General features: G+C 35.1%; 4 protein-coding genes across 16 annotated transcripts; 2 read left to right on the forward strand and 2 right to left on the reverse strand.

Annotated features, from left to right (window-relative positions):
* Positions 1-190: 190 nt before the first annotated feature.
* On the forward strand, positions 191-13283 carry PIP4K (phosphatidylinositol 5-phosphate 4-kinase). 2 transcript variants are annotated; one of them, XM_090156794.1, is made up of 9 exons: positions 191-748; positions 11004-11101; positions 11195-11291; positions 11363-11515; positions 11586-11732; positions 11798-11836; positions 11932-12045; positions 12118-12433; positions 12960-13283. In XM_090156794.1, the coding sequence occupies exons 1-9, from the start codon at positions 617-619 to the stop codon at positions 13142-13144; spliced, it is 1281 nt and encodes a 426-aa protein (XP_090012920.1). In that variant the 5' UTR covers positions 191-616; the 3' UTR covers positions 13145-13283. The 2 variants fall into 2 exon arrangements, with proteins under 2 accessions (XP_090012920.1, XP_090012921.1); XM_090156795.1 differs by lacking the exon at positions 191-748 and adding an exon at positions 10639-10657.
* Positions 13284-14783: 1500 nt separating this feature from the next.
* LOC149931689 (uncharacterized) lies at positions 14784-15495 on the reverse strand. The gene is made up of 3 exons (XM_090156802.1): positions 15373-15495; positions 15085-15298; positions 14784-15027 (listed from the first exon to the last, which is right to left on the reverse strand). Exons 1-3 carry the CDS (start codon positions 15486-15488, stop codon positions 14842-14844), a joined length of 516 nt encoding a protein of 171 aa, XP_090012928.1. The 5' UTR covers positions 15489-15495; the 3' UTR covers positions 14784-14841.
* Positions 15496-15558: 63 nt separating this feature from the next.
* LOC149931690 (uncharacterized) lies at positions 15559-18106 on the reverse strand. Of its 7 annotated transcripts, none has more exons than XR_016473065.1 (7): positions 17491-17574; positions 17159-17414; positions 17036-17098; positions 16942-16958; positions 16694-16856; positions 16547-16633; positions 15559-16490 (listed from the first exon to the last, which is right to left on the reverse strand). XR_016473065.1 is itself a non-coding variant. In XM_090156804.1 (7 exons), the coding sequence occupies exons 4-7, from the start codon at positions 17050-17052 to the stop codon at positions 16473-16475; spliced, it is 387 nt and encodes a 128-aa protein (XP_090012930.1). In that variant the 5' UTR covers positions 17053-17098; positions 17159-17182; positions 17262-17414; positions 17491-17578; the 3' UTR covers positions 15559-16472. The 7 variants fall into 7 exon arrangements, 6 of the variants coding, with proteins under 6 accessions (XP_090012930.1, XP_090012933.1, XP_090012929.1 ...); XM_090156804.1 differs by having other exon boundaries at positions 16694-16958; positions 17159-17182; positions 17262-17414; positions 17491-17578; XM_090156807.1 differs by having other exon boundaries at positions 16694-16955; positions 17491-17578.
* A 379-nt stretch (positions 18107-18485) lies between these two features.
* On the forward strand, positions 18486-23593 carry LOC149931691 (enkurin). Of its 6 annotated transcripts, none has more exons than XM_090156796.1 (6): positions 18486-18637; positions 18761-18909; positions 18973-19160; positions 19227-19367; positions 19437-19746; positions 22205-23593. In XM_090156796.1, exons 1-5 carry the CDS (start codon positions 18537-18539, stop codon positions 19611-19613), a joined length of 756 nt encoding a protein of 251 aa, XP_090012922.1. In that variant the 5' UTR covers positions 18486-18536; the 3' UTR covers positions 19614-19746; positions 22205-23593. The 6 variants fall into 6 exon arrangements, with proteins under 6 accessions (XP_090012922.1, XP_090012923.1, XP_090012924.1 ...); XM_090156797.1 differs by having other exon boundaries at positions 22215-23593; XM_090156798.1 differs by having other exon boundaries at positions 22437-23593.
* The last annotated feature ends 1615 nt before the right edge of the window (positions 23594-25208 follow it).

The following is a 25208-nucleotide window of genomic DNA, read 5'->3' on the forward strand; positions in this document are numbered from 1 at the left end:
ACGTTCAATTCTCTATATGGAGAAACAATCTCCATTATTTTTCAAATAAGAAATGGGATTTAAAGTGAACAAAATATATTTATATTAAAAATTCAAACTCTGAACCGTCCCAACCTTGAAATAAGGCTGCCAGATTACCGATAGATCACTAATGCAGCTGCAGGCATTGCAGTCACTGCAGAAAATACTGTGGAATCCTGGGATGGAAAGTACCAAAAGTGGATGATCATTGGTTGCCATTTGTTATTTCAGTTTACTTTCCAGACGGAAAAGTGACTTTCTACGCGTTTGATGTCGCGTTTTTTGGCATCGTTAATAACGAGTTCTAGCGATTTGTGACATTAATTATGGAGTATTTTAGTGAAATTTGATTATAATTCAGAAGGCAGATTGATCTAGGATCACTCGTTAAACGAATTCTTTGTTGATTTCAAAGTAACCGCTTATAAAAAAACGCGAGGGACCAAGTCTTCGCAGGAGGGAGTGTGAAAAAACTGCTACATTGAAGAATGTGCACTTGTTTGTAATGGCGAATACAAGATTGTCATAAACTGAAAAGCTATCTTCCAAAGTCGCATCTCATTTTGAAGCTTTAACCTACTAACAGTGGTCGAAAATGTCCACGCTCACACAGAAAGGAAGCAGTAAGCTGAAAAAGAAGCATCTTCGTGTAAAACATCAAAAGGCAAAAGTCTTCAGAGCAAATGAGCCTTTGCTCTCTGTTTTCATGTGGGGAGTGAACCACACTGTGAGTATGATTATTTAGCAATTTAACCTTTAATATTTTCCTAGTTTTTTTCTGACCCTACGTATTTTGCGTTAAAAATTGACATTTAAATTATATTAATATGTGCGATTTCACCAACAATCAGTTAGCAAGGAGATAATTGGCCACTTATTGTGAAGGTTAATATATGTCAAAGTCAATGATAAGATTATAAAATCTTACCAATACCTCTTGTATTATAAGTTCAAGCTCCCCTATCTTCTAATTTTCTTAATCACAAGTATTAAATTTGTGATCCAAAGGATGTATTGTTTTCAAATCCCGTTCTAACCCCCCCCCCTCCTCGAGACAAATTATTATATTTAATTGTTATTATGATGTTTTAAGATCAGTAAGCCATCTCATACTTTACTTGTTAACATAATCAAAATTTAAGATGAACAACTCGTAAGATATCAGATGAATCATATGAAAGGATGTTGCGAGGAAATTGGGAGAAATAGACGTTCTGTATTTTCTACAATTGCGTTAATTATTGAAATACTGGATCTGAATTGTTCCCATCTTTATCTAAGTAGTGGCATTCTGTTAATGCACTTCCTTCTACGTTAAAACTTCCTTAGAAAATATAGAATTTTTTTTATACCTCTGTATGTTTTACATTTTGTATATATATTTCGTAGTTTTGCCATGTTAAGTGTTGTTTTTAGGATCTGATATAGCTTATGAAAATATTTCATATTGCAGTAGCATGAGAATAGCAATAGTTGTCTCCCAAAATATATGAAAAAAGGAAATTGGAAGTTGCGCCTGACTGGCAATACATGATTTTTCTTCTATGGCTGTAGGAGGAAAATATTGTTTAGTTCGACCCTTTTTTTGAAAAGGGGGTGTTATCCACTGATTTATGGTAAACTGTAAAAACTCTGAGCTTTGATATTCTCTGCCCCCCAGTATTGATGTTTAATATTTTCTTCCTGTGATGACGTCACTCTGTGAATAGCTTTTAGTAAAATATTTCCCAAAGATATATACTTACGGAACAATATTATAGACTTATGCTTTTGAGCAATGACATTTTTATTCCCTTTTTTGTCCATGTAAAAAGATATTCGTGACATAGTACTGTTCCTGATTTTCTTCGTAGTAATGTCCATTTTTCAGAATCAATGAACTCTCCATACCTCATGCATATGACCTTTTTTTTTAAAAGAATTTTTTTACAGAATAATATCATTCATTTTGTAAATGGATTTTTCTACCGCGTGACCCACGTGTGTAAATTACCATACCTGTTCTACCCCCTCTGCAAACCCACGTCATAAAACCACTAATGAAATTAAGAATGATACCTTAGCTAATGATATTCCTCTAATGCCCCAATGTTTATTTATATTTACACCCTACATTGGGTCATTAAGATCTAAAAGAAATGTTTTTCCCCAAAAATTATTAACACGTTGTTCGGAGTCTCGAATTTCTGGTAATTTTATTATCCAACATTTAATAAAATCAGAAGTATATAAAATCTCTATTGAGATAAGTATCCAACTAAGAAGTAAAAATTAAACATGAACCTTTCGCAGTCTCAAGGCAGCATTTTCTTGCCAAACCGCGGAAGCGTACACCGCATCGCGACTCAAAATATACCGCGTGTATTAATCCGCCGGACGATATAAAATATAGAAATTACTTAAATTTACACTTATTTTTAAATTTATTTTTAACACGTAATAGCAAAAGCAACATAAGAACATATGTCGCTTTTGGTAATAGTTTTACAAAATAATGTACTTCACCCCGCACAAATTTATATTCAGAAAGGGAAGATAAAACTTGATTATTTTTTAAATTTTTTCAATTTTCCCCAAAAGGGATCTATCATGATAATCTTTATTTTCTCGTTTTTTTTTTAAATAACCCCAAATTTGATGTCTATAATATTGTTCCAATATTATACACTTATGATACGACGTATTAACTTAAAATATTGTTTTTGAATCAAATAATACAGGAATTTTAACCATCCCCTTAATCAAAAATTTCCTAACCTCAAAAAATATCAAATCTGGGACGTTTTCGCCTTTCACCAAAAAAAAACCCTGATTTCCAGAGCACTGGAAAATCCCCGGATTTTAGGAGGCCTTGCCTTTCAACCGAGGGGTCGGACATTTACCAAAATCCCGTACACTTTGTCTAAAATCGCAAAATCTTTTAACTCTCTCTATGGTAAATTAACATTGAAATCCCAAAATCACTTCAAAAAGTAATGATAAAATCGCCAAAATCTCTAAGAAATCCCGAAATCCCGTACAAAATAATGGCAAGTGTCCGACCCCTCGCTTTCAACCGTTTTCAACGGCCCAACGTTAGTGACTTCCTAGCTTTCGTGACAATTATAATGACTCTTGTTTTCATACAATCTGCTTTGCTGCAATGCGTCATATGATAAATTACTTCTGCTCGTATCAGAAGCTTATAACATTACTCTTACGATAGAAGTACCCGCCTAGGGTATTAAATGAAACTATTATACCGAGGCATTCATTATAGAGTAGTAGCACTCCGTAGCTTTGGCCATGACCGCCATTGTGGGGGCGAATTTTTTATAAATAGGAAAAAGCATGGGTGACGTCGTGTGACGTAGCACTGCTATTAAGTGGCATCAAATGCGGATGTATATACCGTATCACGGCGTAAGTTTACCGCGTGTATTACTACGCCGGATGTAAATTTGAAACATGTAAATTCACAAATTATAAGCCCTTTTTCAATGGTCGTCAATTTCCCTGCAAACCGCGGATGGGGAATATTTCTACGACCATAAGTCTATAATATTTTTCCATAAGTTTGTCACTTTGGGGAATATTCTACTGAGAGCTAGTAACGAAGTGACGTCATCACAAGAAGAAAATCTCACCCTAGCGAGGCGCTGTCAAAGGCTACGTGTGACGCGTGAGCAAGCGGACGCGAAACTGTGACGAATCCCGTAATGCAGTCTGTCTTGTGAATAGCTCTCAGTTAAACTTTTGCGTGTGAAGAATAGGAAGTGTCACACTATTACAATATTATACGCTTATGCTACGACTAACGATGTAAAATGCAGAAATGAAACTGCGTATGGATATTTCCTGATTTATAAAGCATATTTTCCCCATGTAATTACATGGAGGAATAGTAAAAAATACTATAAGGAGAAGGATACTTATCTCTTAAAACATACGAATTATTAACTTCTGATCATATAAAATAATTAGGCTTCGTCACATTGGTACATGTAATAAGAATCGTACTGCCGTTAAAGATCGTATCTTTGACATTTAGAGCGGAAAGGTCCTTCGATTCGAGCTAGATAGTCGCGACAATAGCGATTTATTCAAATTTATATATTTAGTAAATAATTTTTAAGATAATCAAGAGCTATTAACTCTGCCCTCCCCCTATTCTTCGTCGTGTCCGTTCTAGAAGTACAGATCATTACCCCTTATCTTTGTTAGTCGGCTTTCTTGGTCAACGAAACTACACTTTGCTTCGGATAATTTGCCTAAAATGAGGGCGAAAAGCGTCTTCTCCTTTTCGCGTCGCTTTCACCGGGTCCGCGGGGGGGTATTATATCACGGAGACGACAGTTTCCTAAGCCCAGCGGGAGGGTTTGCCGATATTAGTAGTCTTGCGGGAAAGGGGGGGGGGGAAGAGAGCAGTTACCAATGATGGCGGGGGAAGGAAGGGGGGTGGAACGTTGCCAGGGGCGGGGCTTAAGACGAGACGACCATCCGACCGTGATTTTAGCGCGGAGATACATTCCGCGTATTATTAACCCGTTTTTAATCGGTTGGGTATAAAAGCACGCTATGAATATTAGGAAAGGGGTGAGGGGTGTACCGTGGGTCCCAGAGCGAGTAAATTAGATGCCCGAAGCGAGGACGTAAGAGTTCCTTTGTCCCCTAAAAACCTTCAAAAATAGAATGCTTTCTCACGCGAAGAACAATTTATCGTCCTACCCAGTACAGTTGGAATTCGACTAAACTATCTCTTACGTCCGTTGTAGAAAGGTCGAGTGAAAAGTTTTATAAATTATCACCCTTGGAAAGTAATTAAAAAAGGGTGGTTTTCACTTTTTAACTTCTTTTATATCCAAGTAGACATAGTGGTTTTTTCAATTAATAAAAATAGGGGTCTTTAATTTGTTGATGTGATTAATTTTTTATGCTTAAATTGGTATTAATTAAACTCGGTACAAACTTTCACGGTTCTTAACCCATCTGTAGTAGCCAGACAAGAAGTATATAAGGATTCTCTTATCGAGAAGTATGCGTCTCCCTGAACTGCGTATGTTATTCGCTTAAAAGTAACGCGTACTAGGGTTGCCATTTTTTCAGATTGAAATTCCCGACCTTTTGAATTTTTCCGTGACCAATTAAATAATAAGTCGTAATTCCCGGACAATTTTTTTAAGTCGTAATTCCCGGACAATTTTTTTAAGTCGTAATTCCCGGACAATTTTTTTAAGTCGTAATTCCCGGACAATTTTCCAGATCTTTCATGGCTTTCCTCGTCTTTTTATGCCTATTTTTCAAATTCCCTAACTTTCCCCAATTTTTCTGATTTTTAAAAATTAATGTAACATGCAAATATAGTGCCTGTATGAATGTCTTAATTTCAACCATTAATATCGAGTTAAATCATAATTCTTCGTACCATTTAGGGCTAGGATGGGCGATATTTTCGGCGTTTTACTTAATCATTTAAGCTAATCAGATGACAGCCGTTTGTCGTTGACTCTATCCACAAAACGTTTCCGCACGAATATATTAATTTCAACCATTAATATTATACCGCATTAGGTATTCTGCCCGCAGTCACTAGAATGGGAGGGGCTTCATTATTATGACGTTGAACACGTGCTATCACTCTAAAATCGTTTCGATATGGAACGGTTTTGAAACTTGGCTAGTTTTATTTCCAAGGCTTAAGAAAAATTTATTTATTAAAATTTCAACCAACACATCTTTTAGATTAGGAAATATAGCGCCATCTGCCGTATAATCCGTTAACTAAATATGTGAAGAAATGGCAGACGATTTTTCAATTTCTACATTTTTGCGGTTGCAACTTTCAGCTGTTGTGGAGAGAGAATTTAGAACGAGCAGGCAGCTTTCATATAATCAATTCAAAACTCGGACGGTAGGCGGCGATACTTATGACAAAATTTTAAACTACGCACGAAGCCTATTAACAACAAATGCCTTTATTTATGATTATTAACTGATTTTGTAGTAGTACCAATAGGGCTCGAACATCATCGAGTACTCGGTCTTTTTTGAGGTCGAGTACTCGAACTCGACATCGAATAAGTAATAGGAGAATACTCGTCGAGTACCGAGTCCCAAAAAATTTCATATTCGGGTACCCGATTACTCGACTAAGCTGCTCTCTAAACTCTTCGAGTATTTGTTTTTTCAATCTTCGTTGCTTCAAAGTCAAAGAGGGTTTTTACAACTTTTTGGGGGCAATAAACGGTACCTACAAAGTTGTGGAAACTGTGGTTCATCTAAATAAAATGATATTTCTCAGCAATGAAAATTACTTTATACTCCTTTTAAATTAATTTCATAATTACTTGAATTAAAACCAGCTCCTAATCAAGTACTCGATAACCCGACGCGTTATAAATATTACTCTTAAGTTTTTTTAGTTACTCGACTCGATTAAGAGAAAGTTTCCCCTTAATCAAGTACTCGATTACTCGACTCGACTTCAATATTACTCGACTCGAATATTCGATGAAAAAAATTTGGTACTCGATAACCGACTCGATCGTCTAAAACCACTAATCGCACAGCCCTAAGTACCAAGTAATTTTCTTGTCCGGTTATAAAGCGCAATAACGGAAACGTTTTGTGAATCTCCTGAACGACAAGTGCCTTTTTCCTGATTGGTTTAAAGGATTACGTAAAACGCAGAAATGATGTAGTCATGGCTTCAGGGATTGTGCATTTTAACGGGCGATTTGTGGCTTACAAATGGAAAATTCATATCCTCTCCAAAACGCGTCTTCTCGACATAACTTTCTATTACTAGCACCACCTTTCAAAAAGAGTCGCAAACGCAGAATTACGTAAATTTTGGGTATAACTTACGTCACGGTCTTTTTAACGATTTTTAGGCCGCCGAATACTCGGCACTGCGACGTTGCGAAGGTACACAGTCATTTCGTGTTTATTGCCAAGGCTTAGCACAAAATTTATTTAAAATTTTAACACGCGTCATTTAGAGGGAATTAAAATTAGTGAAAATAACAAATTCCTTTATTTATGGCTATTAACAGATTTTGTATTTTTATAAAAATTAATTTGTAATAAGATTCAGACCGCCGAATACTCGACGTTGCGATTGGCAGATAAATATGATATCGAAAGAGTTATATTGTATAATATACTTCTAACCAGACGTTAATTCTCCATTTTCCGTCTGTTGATATTAAGTGGACATAATTATAAAAATATTTTTATCCTCAATTAATTTGTAAGCTATCCTTAAGAAGCGATTAATTAGGGCCCCGAGGTAGACAGCGTAATTTTAATACCCACGCTCTCAAGGCTAATAGTGTGTTTTCCTCCCACTTTTGGGAATGCTTTCACTACGCCATTCGTTAATGGTTGCGAGGGTGGATTACGTGTTGGTTATTTTAAATGGGCGACGAGACGCGTTTTATAGATCAATATTAAGAGCGGTGGATAAGGAGCCTCGTAAATGTTTTCGCCATAAAAAAGGGATTGATATTATTCTAATCCCGAGTATTATCTCGTGGAAAATGATGGTTGTATTATCGGCCGATAAGGCAGATACTGATTCGTCAAGATACGATATGAACGTCTATTTCTATATGCGATTCAGTTGCAAAATGAATTATCTCTTAAATGAATGAAAATATTTACGCATTGTTTGTGATATATCTATATAATTTTGAGAGGGCCATGACATTTGAAAACGCGAAGAATGATTTTTCACACTTCGCCCTAAACATAAGCAAATTTCCGTCGGTGATGCCAGAACGCGAAAATAAAATTTATCCTTGTTTTTTCCTAAACCCCAAAAAACAACTGTATTCATATAAACATTTACTTTAGTAATTTTGGTAAAATCGATACGCATTGTTTTCTAAACGATAAATGCGTCTAATATTGAAAATATTGTATTATTAGTTATTTTTTTCCGGTAAACTAACGATCTATTGCGATTGTTATTGTAAATCATACCCATCTCAAATTTCCCTGTTTTTCGCAGATTTCCGTTTTAGGGGAAAAAGTTTCCTCGATCTGGCATTCTTGACTTCAGCTGTGTTTTTGAAAAAGTGCCCTTTCGTTGAATAGGCGCTTCAATAAATGCCACTCTCTTTCTCTTCTCTTCTCCGCTACGCGCATGTGCGATACACTGAATAAAATAGTCGGGTATTTGTTAGTTTTTGTAAGGCTAAAGTTGAAATCTCACACGCGCATTTTTTATACTTTCAGAAGGCGGTTGCGAAATTGTACGAGCCCTTCTAGAATCTAGCTATATCGGCTTAAACGAAGCCGATATTGGCCGATACCGGTATTACAAAAATATTTTCAGAAAAACATTTAAAAATAGGAAAATTCCCTATTAACTGACTAATTATAATATTATATTTGATAGGCCGCGCCACGGATGCCGGACTTTTTTGGACAGGGGGTTATGAGTTTAAACAAATAAAAATATTCTTGCAAACTTTTTTTAATGAAAAATTAGAATATGACAGTTCATTGAACCGTCTTTTACAATGATTTTATCATATACACTACTGTTATAATAGATAACGTTTTTAATATCGGCTGATATTATCGGCCGGGAATTGCCGAAATATACCATGGCAAAACTTTATAACCAACAAATTTTTGAAAAACTAGATTTTTACGCATCAGTATTACCATAAGCCTATCAACCCTAAGTTTGAATCGAAAGGCAGTGTTGGTTCAAGCTAACGACTGTCGAAAGTACAGCGCTAAATCCACCCGGTGGCGGAAAAGAGAAACGTAACGCGTCTCGCAATGAATGATGCCAGCTGCGTAGAGAGATAAAGGGGGAAGGAAGAAGCTTCAATTTATCTCTACCAGGTGCCGATACTATCGCGGCTTATCGCCTGATTTCTTCTTTTTCGCCCGTCCAGTGGTGGTACAAAGGGCGCTATGCGCGTTTCAAACTTTGGGTTGATAGGCTTATGGTATTACTAAGGCATGTACAAAAGTACTGTAAAAGTTTCAGGTAAAAGTCATAAATATTTAACTATTTATGACTTAAAAAATGGTTTTGGATTTTATAATTTTCGCATTAAAAACCACGTTAAAATCTTATAACTTGGGTTTTGGAAAGGCAAATATCTAAAAATTACGATCGTGTTGGTTAAAAGGTTTTGCCATGGGACAGCCGAGCAGTACCCATATCGGTGCATCCCTACTTCTACAATAAAATATAAAGCAGCGCGCACTTTAAAATATCACGCTTTTAGTATCTCCTGGCTCTCTGTATCTGGGCAAATCGCTAAACAGATTTTATTAAATTTAAATTTGTATTATAACTACCTCATGTCAAAGAAACTGGACACCACCCCAATTTTATCGAAGCTAAAATAATTGCAGAACCAAAACTCTATAAACAAAGAGATACGCGTGAAGCTATCGATATCTAGAAACATAGAAATAAAATGCTAAACTATTCCGATGGACCGTATTTACGTTTTTTATATAAAAAAACCTTAGATTTAAAATGTAGTTTAAATTAAATTAATAATTTTTTTACGGGGGTATATTTTTTATAGGGGTCATCTTGTTTTTTTTGGTATAAATACTGTTTTAATATTGATGTCGCTTTTCTTCCACCTTGACACACAGAGGTGTGCTGAAACTAGTCGGTTTTTATTGTAAATAAAATTTGACTTAACTTACGCAATAATGGTGGTGGTTTTGTTTTGTTTTAAAACTAATTCTCATTACATATACGCTTAAGGTGTTTTAACCCAGTACTTAGTGCTTAATACTTCCTCAAAATTTACGGACTGATTACTGAAGTTTGCAATGAGAAAAATACATTAATTTACATAAAATTAAACGTTACCATAAATACTTGTTTACCTAATATACAAATAAACTGAAAAGGCCTAAAGTTATGTCATGGGTTAATATATTGACCCATATCCTTATTTTATTCTGGAGGGATAATTCATCCCATTCGAATTTCAAATTTGAATCAGAGTGGAGTCAGAAACGTGGTGCTCTTAAACCAGAATGACTTATGTGGCATGTCCATATATTCTAGATGGTGACTAGGGTTGACAAAGTATTGTTTTGTCATCTAGCGACTTTTAATTCCCTTAAATTAGGTGGTGGGGTTACAATGCCTATGATTGTGCTATGCGAGCCAACAGCTCTTTACAATCACTATTACCCTTAAAAAGTTTTTATGCATAGGGGAAACTCATTTAACCAGTTGGGATATAATTTGCAAACTCAACACGGAAGGAGTTGTGTAGATAAGCCCATCCATTTTGAATTCTTAAGAGACGCAACTGCGTTTGAATTTAACCACTTGCACGCGCTTGTTTCCAGAATGATTGGTCGTATCTGCTACCACTAGGTAAATTAAATTTTTTCAAACCCGGTGTGGCCCTTTAATAGAAGGCAGCATTAAAACTAGTTTTTTGTTTCCACAGAGGAAAAATAATTAAATTATGATTTTGCACAGATTATCAAACAACTTCACTTCTCTTGTATTGGACTCATTTCGGCTTCATTATGTATTTTACACCTTTAACTTGTCAATTTGAAGTACTGTTCGAAACGCTGAGTGCAATTACATTACTTTTCCCTAAACATTTTCCGGGGGGAAGTAGCCCCATTCCCTGTTCTTACACCTGTGGGTATTAATTTTGGTAGTTCTGTTTTTTATATTTGGGGTGTGGTTTTCATAGTTCTGATTTTGGATGATTATACCAGTTTTAGAATTTTAGTATTTGGTTTCAAAGTGTTTTATGCACTTAAATCTAGAACTGTTGAGTTGTGCAGATACCTGACCTTAAATTTAAAGTGTTAGTGTTTCTAACTTCCTTCTGTTTTTATTATTTTTAATAAAGTGATATATATTATCAGAATATTATACTATGCTTATTCTAATCAATATGCCATATTATTTTCTTGGGGGATTATACTCTCCAACTTATATCACTCATTCCTGATTTCTTAACCTTGGTTTTTTAATGCAGATAAATGAGCTATCTCATGTCAGTATACCTGTGATGCTTATGCCTGATGATTTCAAATCGTTTCGCAAAATTAAAATTGACAACCACCACTTTAACAAGTAAATATAGATTATAGATCAAACATTGTTAATTATTTCGTAATTTGTTAATGACAAGCTATTGAAACTGTTATATTGTTTATTTGTTAACAGAGAGAATTTACCAAGTCATTTTAAAGTGAAAGAATATTGCCCCCTTGTCTTCAAAAATTTAAGGGAGAGGTTTGGAGTTGACGACATAGATTATGTGGCAAGTTTTCTTGAAAAATTATCCTTTTCATAATCACGATTTTGTAAATTAACTTTTTCAATTTTTTGCAGAACTCTTTAACAAAATCCCAGCCTGTGTCTTTTCAATCCTCCGGCCGCAGTGGAGCAAGGTTCTTCCTATCCTATGACAAACTTTTCATTATGAAAACTTTGATCAGCGAAGAAGTTGAACAACTACATATTCTCATGAAACAATATCATCCAGTATGTTTAGTATTAACCAAGATAAAAAATGATGTAAATAAAATGTTTAACACCTGCTATGATGTTGCAGTATGTGGTGGAAAGACATGGTAAAACTTTACTGCCTCAATACTTGGGAATGTACAGGTTGACGGTAGAAGGAGCGGAAACTTACATTGTAGTCATGAGGAATATCTTCAGCAGTCACTTAACAGTCCACAAGAAATATGATCTGAAAGTAGGAATCTTTAAAAGTTTTATAGTTTTTTAGAATGTATTTTTGATTTACAATTTCTTTTCAAGGGCTCCACTGTTGATAGGGAAGCCAGTGAAAAAGAAAGGGTCAGTATAAAAGATTTTATAGCATCTGTGATCCCTCTATTTTAAAGGAATATATTAAAATATTGTGAAATACTTAATTAAATTGAAAATTTTAGGAAAAAGATCTGCCAACACTGAAAGACAACGATTTTGTTAGGGATGGGTTTAAAGTTTATATTGGAGCGGAGGATAAAGACAAGTTAATGGATATGTTAAACGCTGATGTAGCTGTGAGTACATTCGCTGAAATGAGAATAAGTTCTATTACAATACCATTTTGTTTCAACATTTTTCATTTCTAGTTTCTCACAAAAATGAACCTGATGGATTACTCTTTATGCATGGGGGTTCATGACTGCGCACGAGCCGAACAAGAGGCCCTAGAACAAGAGAAAGAAGTGATGGAAGCTATGGAAGGAAGCGGGGGCGAAAGTGGACCTGGTTTGGGTGGGCCAACGGATGAAGACGAAGACTCTGCTGGTAGTGGCGGAAACATTGGAGCGGGTCCAACTCCCCCTGACTCTCCAGCTGCTCTGGGAGCTGGTGGAACTAGGGACAGCCTTACAAACGGAATTATTAGCACATCTAGGGACATTTATACAATTTACAGTAGACCAGGTATAGAATTTACATCTAAGCAAAATAGAGTAAATTAACCAAAGTTATTGAAATTGGCTCTAAAACTGGGAGGCATGTTCTTTCTGAGAAGCTAGACATGTAGCCTAATTTTTCCCATGAGATCTTTTACAGCGTTTTCCATTTGATTGCTTGAGATTATTTTAGAATCTATCTCTGACATCATAGATCTCGCCCCGATCGACTAGAGTAAACCACTAGTAATTTTAATGTTAGCCTCGTTCTCTAAGCCTTGGTCTACCAAAAATCTAAAAGGAACACGCTAAAATTTGTGCCGATCTTGATCTGTCAAAATCAGCAGACTAATGGAAAACCCTATTAGATGGAGATGGTAAAGCTTTGGCTACAGCTGTCTCGGAGTGCAGGAAATTTTAAAATAGTGATTAATGGGAAGTCTCACAAGGAAAATTCTTTCATTTTAGGAAATATGGATTTCTAATAAATTCTTCACTTAAGTTTGGTAAAATGCACTTATATTCGATGTAATTTTCTTCAATGTATTTTTTAGATGCACCGAACAAAGAAGTTTACTTCATAGCCCTGGTGGATGTACTCACTCATTATGGGGTTAAGAAAAGAACGGCTCAAGCTGCCAAAACAGTCAAACATGGCGCTGCAGCTGATATCTCTACAGTTCATCCCGAGCAGTATGCTAAACGACTAATAGATTTCATTGCAAAAGCATTTGAATAAGTATCATTCGTTGGGGTTGAAAAGACTATTTGATTTGAAAAAACGCAGGAAAGTAAATCAGAGTATATTTGGGAGAGCTTTTAGATCGAAGGAACGCCATTTGCACAACAACTACCAAATTTAAAAAAAAAGAGATAACCATAAAAGAACAACGCAATTCTATAATTATCTATTTAACCTAAGGGAAGAAAAACTATCTACAATCACCTTTTGATCGCTATTTGGGGGGGAAATGAAAATTCCATCAGTAGTGTTTTGTTCTGGGAACATTCCCCCTTCCTTTAATGATATTATACATTACATGGCACACATTGTTAAATAATACCTTTATATAGAGATCCTTAAGATACATTTAAAATTTGTCCCAGGAGACTATCTCTCTTTTAATTTTTAATTGTTTTTAAATGTTAGCTGTGGGAGATCTAGATGTTGTCAATATTTGTTTTTTTTAAAGGAAATTTTTGCAGGGATAATTTTCTATTTTTAAAGGTTACGAAAGCTTTTTAATTCTTCCGATGTTTAGCTTCTGGAAAATTTGTATTTCTAACTGGATTATTGTTCGCGTTATTCAGTGGGATGTTCTTTAATTTTATGGAAAAAATATGTAATGTTGCTTGACTTTTTCTATTTAGAGTATTAGTCGCTGTTTTTTAAATTAGAAGGAAAAGTGTTACGTAGGTCCCTTTTTAATACTTAATTGGAGGATGACTAAACTAGTCACCCGTCGCAATCTCAAATTGGATTCCATTCTGTCTTCCCTATAGGATAAAATAATTTATACGGAAGATTGTATGGATATTTCGTAGTCAGTGGGCTTATTCGAGTAGGCTATATCATTTTTGATCCGAGTGTTAAATATAAAGATATCTAGGATTTTTTTAGGTAGAGAGAAAAACCCACCCATTTAAAATAATTAAAACGCTACATTACTTAGTTCACTTTTTCAATTTTTTCAGTGTAAATAATCATTTGAAAACAAAAACCCTAAAAATAAGTCTAAAACCATCGGTGATAAATCTAAAACTAAAAACTTATTTGAAATTTGTTTGGAGATTTAATTAAAATATACATTCCATAGGACCTTGAAATTTAGCTGACATACGATAGTTCCGTATTAATAAAAGAGTGGTGAAACAAAACAATCTTTAGGTTTAAACGTTTAAATTTAAAAAATAAACGTTTGTCGTGCGTGTCCATTGTGGTAATATTCTAATCTTTGACTCTTTGTACCTTTTACGAGAAAGAAAGATTAGTATTTCTACCCAAAGAATTACTCAAAAAGAAAGGATATAATGATTTTAGGATGAGCGTCAAAACAATTAGCCAATTTTAAGTGATTAGCTAAGAATTAGTCAAGATTTTTTTTAACCTTCCTAAAAAACCCACAATTTTTTTAACAGCCAAAGATAAATTCATTGTCACACTCGCTACTTAGTAAAATATTTTGAGCTTGGTTTTCATTTGGTGGGGTGAAGTGCCAGAAGTATTTTGTGATTGTATAAAAAAAATTGATAAAAAATAAGCAGTGCATGTCATTATTTATCACACCTCATTGTTTAGCTTTTGTATATATAATGTTTCGTTCCAAGAGAATATGGTGTTTTGTTAGCCAAGTTTTAAGAAATTGTACAACTATATATAAAAATTTAAATCAGCTCGCCTATGTTTATTTAATTTATCCTACAATTTAACATAAATTAATGTTTAATAACAGATGGAGCATCTTGGACTGATATTGTTTTGTGAGTTCCATCGCAAAATGGTGGATTCTGAGTCTGTTTGCAGTTACAAAACCAATAGCCACGAGTTTCTTCAGCTGTAAATGGTAATGGCTCTAGTTTGACACGAAATTCTGGTTGATCACATTTATCATCACAGAAGGGCTATATTTAAACGAAAACTTAGTTTTTATAGAATATTTATAGTCAAATTTGTTTTACCTGGGATCGACTATAACCACATGTGCACCAATTGTATACATTCCCCTTTTTGCATTCGTATTTGAAAGGTTTCTTATCATAAACGATTCCTTTGAGTGGTGTGTGATATATCGCGTTAAATTCTCTTTCCTTAGGTGGTTTCATTTCAGGAAATTCTGTTCTTGAATTTGTTGGTATTGACTTACTACTGCTCGAACATCTCCAAGTGTTAAGACTAAGAAGGCAATCGTAGGGGTAAGTCAGAAAAATACGCCATTTAAATCCAGAAATTGAACTTTCAAAAATTACCTCAGGCTAAAATGTAATGATAAGTATTGTAATTTACTACCTGAAATATTTATATTGGAAATCACCGGTTTTGAATTGTGAAATTTTAACAGAGACAATCGCGCGAGAGGAGCCATTTTAAAAATGAGCTTCTCTGTTCCAAATATAGTTCCTTCCATAGACATAGGAACTATACTTATACCTAGACGGAGTATTGCAGATTTTGAAGGCACTAGCTTTTTGTGCCCGGTTTTCAGTCCCACGCGCGTCTCATGTGTGTTATGGACAAAATTCCGTGGCGCCACCAAATCGTTTGGTGGAGAATGGAGAAACTATAAAAAGCGGAAAATTCTAATGCTGGACGCAAAAACGTATTTGCTTACCGAGACTTGTAAAAATTGTTTAATTTTCGAAAATAAAGTTAGTTTTTGGTAAAATACAACGCGAAATAAAATATTTTACGTAAATTTAAACTTCAAACAATTGAAAATGGTACAAACTTGTGTGGCTTCCAATCGTCAAAGTCGGTCACCAAAGGAAAAAATACCATTTCACAAGTATTTCTTGTTTTTATCATAACAATTTCAGGTCTTTGTTTAAAACCTTGTATTGTCCATTTTTCACAATAAAGATTACCTCAATCTAACTTAAACTTGTGCTCAAAATATCTTAAGGCAATAAATCGATTGAACTTAATACCCGGAAAGTATAACTTTGTTTGTGGAAAACACTTTAAAGAATCAGATTATCATATTGGCAAAAACGCGAAAGATCTCACGCGGAAAATTCTTAAGGAAGACTCAATTCCTTCGGTTTTTGCAAGGGGAAAAAGTGATCTAACATTCACCTTAAAAAGTTATCAAGGAAATTGAACAACATTTAATGTAAATATTTAGAAATTCGAATGGGCATATATTGCCATCCTTCAGAGGTATCAAGAATATGAAGGATTAACGTTGGCTAACAAATTATCAAAATTTCATATACAGTTTAAAACTCAAAAAATGAAAGTCAACTTGGCCGCACAAACAGTTAGCAGTTCTGTGGCAAAAAGCATAGAATTTTTGAAAGAGGCTGGTGATCTAGTGTTTCAAAGAAGCGGGCCAACATCTAAATTTATATCAAAAATTGATCGGTATCTACAAAAAAAATTTTTTAAGCAACTTTTCTCCACAATTTTGACACCGTATCTTACCTCACTGTCCCTTGCAGTTTGTTTGAGGTATTGAACTCTCGAAATCCATGGGCTAAAGGTTACAAGGCACCAATTCGGCTTTCCAACCTTGAAATAACCAAATGTTACATAATGAAGACAAAAGAACTTCTATTCAATTTAACAGACCTGGAAGGCAACTTGATTTTTTAAAGCCAAAGAAAGACAGCCATTATTGGTTTTGGTGTCACAATTCACAGTGTTTTGGACATTGGAGAGAAGTACATTGTTCCCCCTGATGGACCACTGAAGTATATTTTTTAAAATACCAGATTTTGCAAACGGTTCATTCCTATGAAAGAGGCCAAGGGGTTGAAATAGTGTGTTTTTAAGTTTCACACAATTCGTCAGCGAGGAGGTTGGAACAACAATCCTACTTGGAGAAACTTCACTGCTGCATACAAAAACACGTTGGTTACTAAAATTGAAAATCAAAAAAGTGGCCACTTAATTGCTTTGGACAACACTCACGTTCCAAATTTGTGCATGGTGCCAGTTCCAACCAACGAACTTAGAGTTATTAAAGAAGAATCTCTAGAGGAAGAAATGGATGACTTTATTATGTTTCTTACTGATGAAACATCAACATCTTACGAGAAAACATAATCCGTTATATGGCTGGTTTTGTTGTAAAGAAATTACAAAAAGAATTAAAATCCGAAACATGTTTACGCTTTAGACGAAAGGCATTCCTCACTATCAAGTCATAGCTATGTAAAGGGGGATCCAACCAAACTTCTTCTCCTTTTAAAGGACAATGGTGGATTATGTCATCCGACAGCTAGTGTTCTCAAGATTTGTAGCTTGACCGAGAAGGCAGTGAGATACTTTGGATCAATTCAAACTGTGGCTAAAAACATTGACTTAAAAATAGAATGTTTGGTTCTGCGCCAGTTAGTAACGGACAATATTTTTCCAACTCTTACTGAACACATGTTTGATGACGAACTTGGATCACAACACCACGTTAATGTTTTGATGAAAAAGATTATCAAAATATACGTTAACATAAGGCTGAGGAAAATAAGCAGAGACATAAACAATCAAATGAAGAAAGAAGCTATTCGAAAAAGACTCGCCAAGCTAATACTTTTTCAAGGGCAATAAGAGTTCTTTAATCCTTTATCAGTTTGTGTAGAATCCCTTCCACAATTATACCTCCCTTTTACATCCTTTGATTGCAATGTCAATAGCCAAATACTCAGACACTGTTTATTTTTATTCCTATTATCATGTATTTCTGCTATTATTTATATTAATATTGAAACTAATATATTCATAAGTATTACATTAACAGATAAATATCATTAATATTTACTCACATTTCATTATATAATTTGGAAATTTATTGGTACATTCCTCCATACTTCCTTTGTTTACATCTTACAGCTGACTTACTTTTTTTAGTATAGTCAAGGCTATAGCCTAGGTATAGTTAGCCGCGCGTAGACGCCGTAGGCGGCGCCACGTAATTTTGTCCATATCACGCATAAGAAAGCGCCATTGCTCAAAACCGGCCTCAATTTCGTAGATCCAGCAGTTTGTCTAGGTATAAGTATAGTTCCTATGTCTATGGTTTTATCTCCCCGGCGCATTTATGAAGAGGAGATGGTAAGGATTTGCATGGAATCGCTTGGCGCCACCTATAGATTGACAGAGTAGCTAGTATTAGGCGGAGATTTCAAAATATCAAAAAAAGCTTCATGTAGTTCTTTTTACCGCGGGTCGATGGTGCCAAGTAATCTGCTGATTATTATTATTATTATTATTATTGTGCCTCTACTTATTTTCTATCTCTATGGCTCCAGATCATAGAAATGGGGGGCTCAAAATAGTGAACTGATCTGAACTAGATTGGTTTGTTTACAATTTTAGACAGCTAGGCCCGTTTCCATAGTTACGTCCAAACCGCGCTATCCCGTCTCCTTCGATAAAAAAGACTGAAGTTTTTTTCCCCACTATATAAATATTTATGGTTCATAAAATTAATATAAATTATCATGAAAACACCGAGAACGAAAACATTTACAATTTGGTTCCGAAAGCTCCAGAGGTATTGATTAAACCTAAAAGGTAACATAGGCAAAAACACCTTAGATGAAAATGTAAAATAGACCTATGTTCATTGCTCAATTCCTGTCCTTACACACTTCATATTTTTCAAATTAATATCCAAATAATATAACGTTTTTAAAGGTACTCCTCAATATATAGTGGTAAAGTGAGGGAAGAAATTAAAAGATGCAAATCTGGCCACAAAACCATGGGATTTTCTAAAACCCCCCTTGATCCTCCATCTGAGTTTTTGAAGAAAAATTCATTGAGATCATCTTTACCAAGCTCTGGTGAATTTCATTTTTTTACTTTATTTGTGATTTAAATGAATTAACTTAACCGCCATTCCTTAGCCCAAAGATATTGCACTCTTGATGCAAGACGACCTTCTTTACCCCATTCTAATATACGGCCTGCAACTTGTGTTGCTCAAAGAAATTTTGTTTATGAAAATGCTCAAAAACGTAATTCTTCTACAAGCAATATCTCGAAAAATGTAAATCAACCGTATAGCGTGGAAGCGAGATATAAATTTAAGAAGGTAAAATACTAAACTGAGAGTAATTAATTTTATATATTAACTTCTTCATATTAAATTTGTTTTAAGGATTATGGTATGGTACCCAAATACATTAACCAATTTGTGGAAGAAATGAAAAAGAAGAAATATGAAGAGGAAAAGAAAGAAAACGCCGATAGTTGCCAATTGAGAAAACTAACGGAAGAGGAGAGGGAGCAAATACTTAGAGTACGTTAATATTATGTTGGAAAATATATCTGAAGTGAAAAAATTAATAGTGTACCTTTTCAAAATTAGGGATTGAAACGTAATTTGGGGGAGCTGCAATGCCATTACTTGAATTTATCTGTGATAATTGACACTCCGTCCAAGAAAACCCGAAAGGCCTTATTGGAGTCTCAAATTGGTCAACTCGAAAAAGATATCAATATGCTGGAAAGACATCCAACAATCATGATTATGAAAATGGATTAATTTTCACACTTCCTCTCGAAAAAAATTTACAGCTTCTATTTCCACAAAATGGTTATATTTTGTCACACGCTGGATCAATGAGAGGAGAAGAAGTTGGTGCAAATTAGTAGGGACCCCTGTTTGGTCCATTAAGGTAAACCTCTTGTTGTACTTATTCAATCACCCTATCATTCTTACCTTCCCCACAAATACAACACCTCTCCTTAGTTTCTATCCCAAAAAAAAAAAGTTGTTTGTTAATAATGTCTCTCACGGAGGCCTAATAGGGGTGCTTGCTCCTAGCGTCATAGCATGGACAGTAAATTAAGAACTATCCATGGTCATAGCTAACACCTGCCTTGAAACGGCCGCCATGACATTATTTCACGTGACAGATCACGAGGGGAAAACGCCACACGGCCGCGTTCAGTAACACTCAACGGACTCGCAGTCGCAGTTGCAGTTGAGAAAACGTTGAGTCCAGACAAAGATAATCTAGATTCGTACTGTACGCTTTTTCGCGTTTCCGGTTTGGACTTGTTGTCACGTTGCCCATCCGTTGAGCCACGGCCAACTTTGACACTCGCGCAATAGAGGCCAACCCATTCGCCGAAGTTCCATGAACAAGGATTTTCCCGCTATAAACGTTCAGCGCCACGATCGTTTTTATATTGGTTTCAATGCAAAAACTATTCTAAAAATAATTTTCCGCTAGGGGCGCTCAACGCCGATAATTTTTTTGGTTCCTAGGTTAACATAAAAACTTCAATAAATGGGTTGGCCGCTATTGCGCGAGTGTCAAAGTTGGCCGTGGATGAGCAACGAAGTCATCGGCTGTAAGCTCAACGGTCACGTGACTTCGCAACACGGAGGAATGCTAGCTGCAGTCGACGTGACAGACGATTTTTTACAAAATTTACAATAAGCTTAAAAAGGGTTCAACAAGCAATGGTCTCAACGAAAATAATTTCTCAGATATTTCGTTCAGCGTTATAGAACGCAGTCCCAGCCACCTACGAAATAAGCACGCGAATACCCTGGGCGTCGTAGTGTCATGGCCGAACTAAACGCGTTACCATGGCAACGAACACACACCACACCCTTGAGCAAGCTAAGAATTGTTCTACCAGGCCCTGATTACATGATCCCATCCTAGTTAACTAGTTTTAAGAGCATAGCTTGGACATCTCGTTGTTTTAAGACACAGAACACTTGGTGGAGATTATTTACTAACTCCTGGGTGAAGAGTTAATTTTTTTGGCTAATTTTAAAATTATTCATTTTCCCAAATTTACACTACACTGTATACTATTGATATAAATTGATATGGTTTAGCCAATAACTTTTAATTTCTGCCGATGAATTTAAGGAACTTACTGTTCCTAGTTTTTTACATTGTAGACATGTCCTAAAACCAGTTAAGTCAAGAAGAGCTTTTTAACATCAGCCATACCAACACAAGATTTGTCCTAAACTAAAATTTTCAATAATTTACCTATTCCCAGTATTAATACAACCATTTGTTGAACCAGAAAATTGATTCTTGGGCAATTGGCAATTTCAATGTGAAAATTCAGTGACTGATGTCCAGAGAAATGTTTAGAATACAATTTCATTTTCTTATGTTAAAATTTTATACAATGCTTAATTGTGGTCTGCTTTAAAAAAATTGTTGAGGCCACAAAAAATACCGAAGTGGCGTAAACGGATAATTTCCGCCTACTGTTTACACTAAATATCCACTAGATGGCGTTTGTTTAGAGTAAACTTGAGTTGTTAATTCTAAATATCGTATAAATGATTTTGTTTCAAAAGCAGGCGAATTGGTACTCAAAATAGGGTTGCCACGGTACATGGAAAACCTGGAATTCCTGGGAAAGTCCGGGAATTTGAATATAGGTCTAAAAATCAGGGAAAAGTCAGTCAATTTTAAAATTTAGTCTAAAAATCAGGGAGATGTCAGGAAATTTTAAAATTTTGTCTAAAAATCAGGGAAAAGTGAGGAAATTTTCAAAATTAGTCTACAAATCAGGGAAAAGTCAGGGAATTTTAAAATTTAGTCTAAAAATTAGGGAAAAGTCAGGGAATTTTAAAAGTTAGTCTTAAACTCAGGGAAAAGTCAGGAAATTTTAAAATTTAGTCTACAAATCAGGGAAAAGTCAGGGAATTTTAAAAATTAGTCTACAAATCAGGGAAAAGTCAGGGAATTTAAGTTAGGTTACAAATATAATTTTTTCCACCTCGCGCCATCTCTATGCAACTTAGGCAACTGGGTTCTTAATTTACCTTAGTTGACTCCGTCGCGTGCAGATGGCGCGAGGCGAAAATAACCCAGACTCAGAGGATGGGGTTTCAGTGGTCCTTCAGCCACTTATGACAGGGTTCGTACATGACCTGGAAATCTCTGAGAATATGAAAATAGCTCCTAAGAGTGAGGGATTTGGAAAATTTCCCCCAAAGATTTTACTCCAAACCTTTCAAAAATTATCAGGGAAAATTTTGAAAATTGGTCAGGGAAATTAAAAATTGACGGGTGTCCAGGCTATTGCATTGGCTATAGGCTAGTCTTGGCTCAATCAATAAAGTAAAAAAACATGATGAAATGTTTCTAGGTTTTTATAGTTGGAAGCACCTATTAACAGCACCTAATTCTTACGCGACTCGTCTGGACCACGTCTGCCATCTATTGGTGCTTTGGTAGTAATTTGCAGGAAAATGAAATAAAAAGAAAGGCTTTGTACTATGTGAACTTTGACCTACATTAATTCCCCATTTAAAAATATAGTCTTAAGTTATTGTGATTTATGTTAACATGATATTTTGACTTGAGCAACTTGTTTCCAGGGCTATTTTAGTGGGGTGTATGGAAACGGCCCTTGCTTTAAACAAACCCTAATATTATCGCTTGCACCAGGTCCTCTTAATGTTCGCCCAGTTCTTATTATTTCCTGGACAATTACTTGGTGTAGATGATAAAAAGAGGTTCTAGAGGTGCCTTAACTCTTCTCTTTTAAATGATATTATACTAATCGAGAAAATGAATTCATCAGACTTTTTAATGCGCACCATTTTAAACTTTTAACGATATGCACTCTTAAAATGAATATAGTCCATATTTGAAACGCTAATATCGCTACTGTACCTAGGAAGGTTAGAAGCAACTGTCATCTCTTTAATTCACTAAAGAGTAAATGATCATGATGCAAAACAATCCTTTCTCACAATTTAAAGGGGAACGGCCAAGCTTTTCCAAATATGGCCTTATTTCCGTATCAAATGATTAACAAGACGTTCAATATACTAACACCTACCTTATTTTGTCTTGAAAAAATAGCTTTTGGCCCAAAAAGTTGAAACGAAAAATAACGCCAGGTGTTTGGGTTTGAATTTTCGCCGCCATCTTAGGGGCTGTCGCCACTCGCCAGCGCCCCTAACCCCGTATGAGCGATTTGCGAACTATCCTAACTTTTAAAATCGTGCAATTTAGGCTTAGGTCTCTTATAACTTCAACGCGCCGCGCGTGCAAAACATATTTTTTGCGTCTTCGGCAGCGCGCGCTTCTACGTTGTTTTTCTGTCTCACCGATTTCTCACCAGGTGTCGCAGCGGACGCGCGCTTTTCGATTTCCCGAAATTTCTTTATTTTATTAAAAATTAACCACTCAATATTTTTTTTATGCGGTTTTCGCCATAAATTTTAATTTTTAATGGGCTATATGGCTGGTTAAAGCTTGACCGTTCCCCTTTAAATAACCAATCTCTTCTGAGGTTATCTTAAATTAAACCTCCATTTTTATAGAGTAGAGATCTGTGTTTTGATTAAATGGAATTAGTATCATCAGAAGTACAAAATTAGCGCTGTGAAGTGTCCATTTACTTATTCCGAAAAAGCGGAGATGGATACTTCTCACGTAAGATTTAATTTAATGTACTTCTGGTATCATGCATAGAAGCAAATCAAGCTATTGTTATAAATCAATTTTCAAGTTTATCAGTAGGTAATTTTATTAAGAGTTAGATTGTGTAAAATTATTTGATATTGTTGTCGATTTTAATAAACAGATTTTAACACATTAAAATATATTTTGCTTTTAATTGATTTTATTTAAAAATACATTGAAAATATGTCCCAGTTCTTCATTGGCCCATGTTGATTGGCCTTATTGTTTTAACGTTTCTGCTGGGGCTAGTAGGCCACACTTTGAAGCTCTCTGGCGCTCTTTTAACTCATCTTAGGAAAATAGGAAAAAACTGGCATACTTCTCAACTCACCCCTACAACTCCTTAAAATTTTTGCATAACCTTTTGAAACACCCCGTATAATTATAATATTAAAAAAAAAATTGTTTCACTTTGTATTTTACCTATGAAAAATTACCAGGAATATTATTATATTACCTATAAAAGGTCAGAGATATTTCCAAAAAATGGTCAGGGATAACCCGAATAAGTCAGGGATTTTAAATCCGAAAATTTCGTACGAATTCTGTACGAAAAGTCCTGGACATAAGAGTAAATTCGACCAGGCACCCTGTTTTTAAGCATAAACTGAACTGAACTTCTACGTATTTCGTGACGAATTAGCTACATAGAAACCAGTTCAGCAAGCGTAGCTTATTTTATAGAAAGGCCTATTGTCACAGTTCATAAACATAAAGGGGCTCCAAAGTTCGGTGGCAAAAAAAAAAGAAAATTGAGCATACTTTTCATCCCCCCAACCCCTCACTCGGCCTTGGCAGAGGCGGGCAGAGTCAACCGTAAATTTCGCACTTTACTGACTTAACACACATTTTGCCACCGAACTTTGGAGCCCCTTTAATGGTTTTCAAAAAGTGCGTGTTGAAACTACAGCGTACAAAACTTGGTGCCAATGGTGGTTCGCCAGTGAAATCTCCTTTGTCTACGTCACTGATTTATCTATGAGATGGATACTTTTCGTATGTTCTAAGATTTCGGGGTAGTGTAAGAAATTTAACCCCGTGACTTAAGTTTACTCCGATTCTGTGGTGGAGAATAACAAAAGGTTTAAAGGTGTTTTATTATGCCGTATAAAATAAGCCCTTTTGCAACAGGGCCAACAAATTAAAATACATATTATAAAGGTACATTACAAAGAATTATAAACAAAATTAAAAGTTATCATAAGTTATCTAGTTATCACAAAAAACAAAACTATTGCACATTATAATATATACTCTAGGATACTCGGGACAGTTGTGACTTTTGAGGGAATCTTAAGAAAAGTTTTCCAAACTGGGTGCCTGTGGCTATTTTAGCAGATAGATAAACCATTCTATACAATAGTATTTATTTTGTTATTTACTTTTGTGTATAGAGAGGCTGAAGACTTGGCACGATTTTTCATGTACCAGGGCGGCTCATTTTAATCTTTTATCTGGCAAACCTGATGGGTTTATATAAAATGTAACAAAATAAATGTAATGTGTCTTGCTCAAATGATAAAATACGCGAAAAAGTAGATTAGTCCATAATTAAAAGGGATAATATAGCTAAATCCGAAACAAATTTGAAGAAATTAAAAAAACATAAGTATGCCATAAAAGCATTTTCGTTAATGAAACCTTGTTCACGGGATATGACGTAAATTACGTCACTT

Source organism: Leiobunum rupestre, chromosome 8 (assembly GCF_980474605.1).
Source record: "Leiobunum rupestre chromosome 8, qqLeiRupe1.1.hap1, whole genome shotgun sequence".
In the NCBI taxonomy this organism is placed as follows: domain Eukaryota; kingdom Metazoa; phylum Arthropoda; class Arachnida; order Opiliones; family Sclerosomatidae; genus Leiobunum; species Leiobunum rupestre.

Bases quoted from the DNA above. Each gene is read 5' to 3' on its own strand.
- PIP4K (XM_090156794.1), top strand. From the start codon at position 617: ATGTCCACGCTCACACAGAAAGGAAGCAGTAAGCTGAAAAAGAAGCAT. The intron at 11,516-11,585 runs GTATGTTTAGTA...ATGATGTTGCAG, and splicing joins TCATGAAACAATATCATCCA to TATGTGGTGGAAAGACATGG. The intron at 11,733-11,797 runs GTAGGAATCTTT...TTTCTTTTCAAG, and splicing joins ACAAGAAATATGATCTGAAA to GGCTCCACTGTTGATAGGGA.
- LOC149931689 (XM_090156802.1), bottom strand. From the start codon at position 15,488: ATGGCTCCTCTCGCGCGATTGTCTCTGTTAAAATTTCACAATTCAAAA. The intron at 15,299-15,372 runs GTAATTTTTGAA...TTGCCTTCTTAG, and splicing joins TCATTACATTTTAGCCTGAG to TCTTAACACTTGGAGATGTT. The intron at 15,028-15,084 runs GTAAAACAAATT...GTTTAAATATAG, and splicing joins GTGGTTATAGTCGATCCCAG to CCCTTCTGTGATGATAAATG.
- LOC149931690 (XM_090156806.1), bottom strand. The intron at 16,634-16,693 runs GTCTGTTAAATT...GGTTATTTCAAG, and splicing joins AAAATCAAGTTGCCTTCCAG to GTTGGAAAGCCGAATTGGTG.
- LOC149931691 (XM_090156796.1), top strand. From the start codon at position 18,537: ATGGTTCATAAAATTAATATAAATTATCATGAAAACACCGAGAACGAA. The intron at 18,638-18,760 runs GTAACATAGGCA...ACGTTTTTAAAG, and splicing joins GTATTGATTAAACCTAAAAG to GTACTCCTCAATATATAGTG. The intron at 18,910-18,972 runs GTGAATTTCATT...GCCATTCCTTAG, and splicing joins ATCATCTTTACCAAGCTCTG to CCCAAAGATATTGCACTCTT.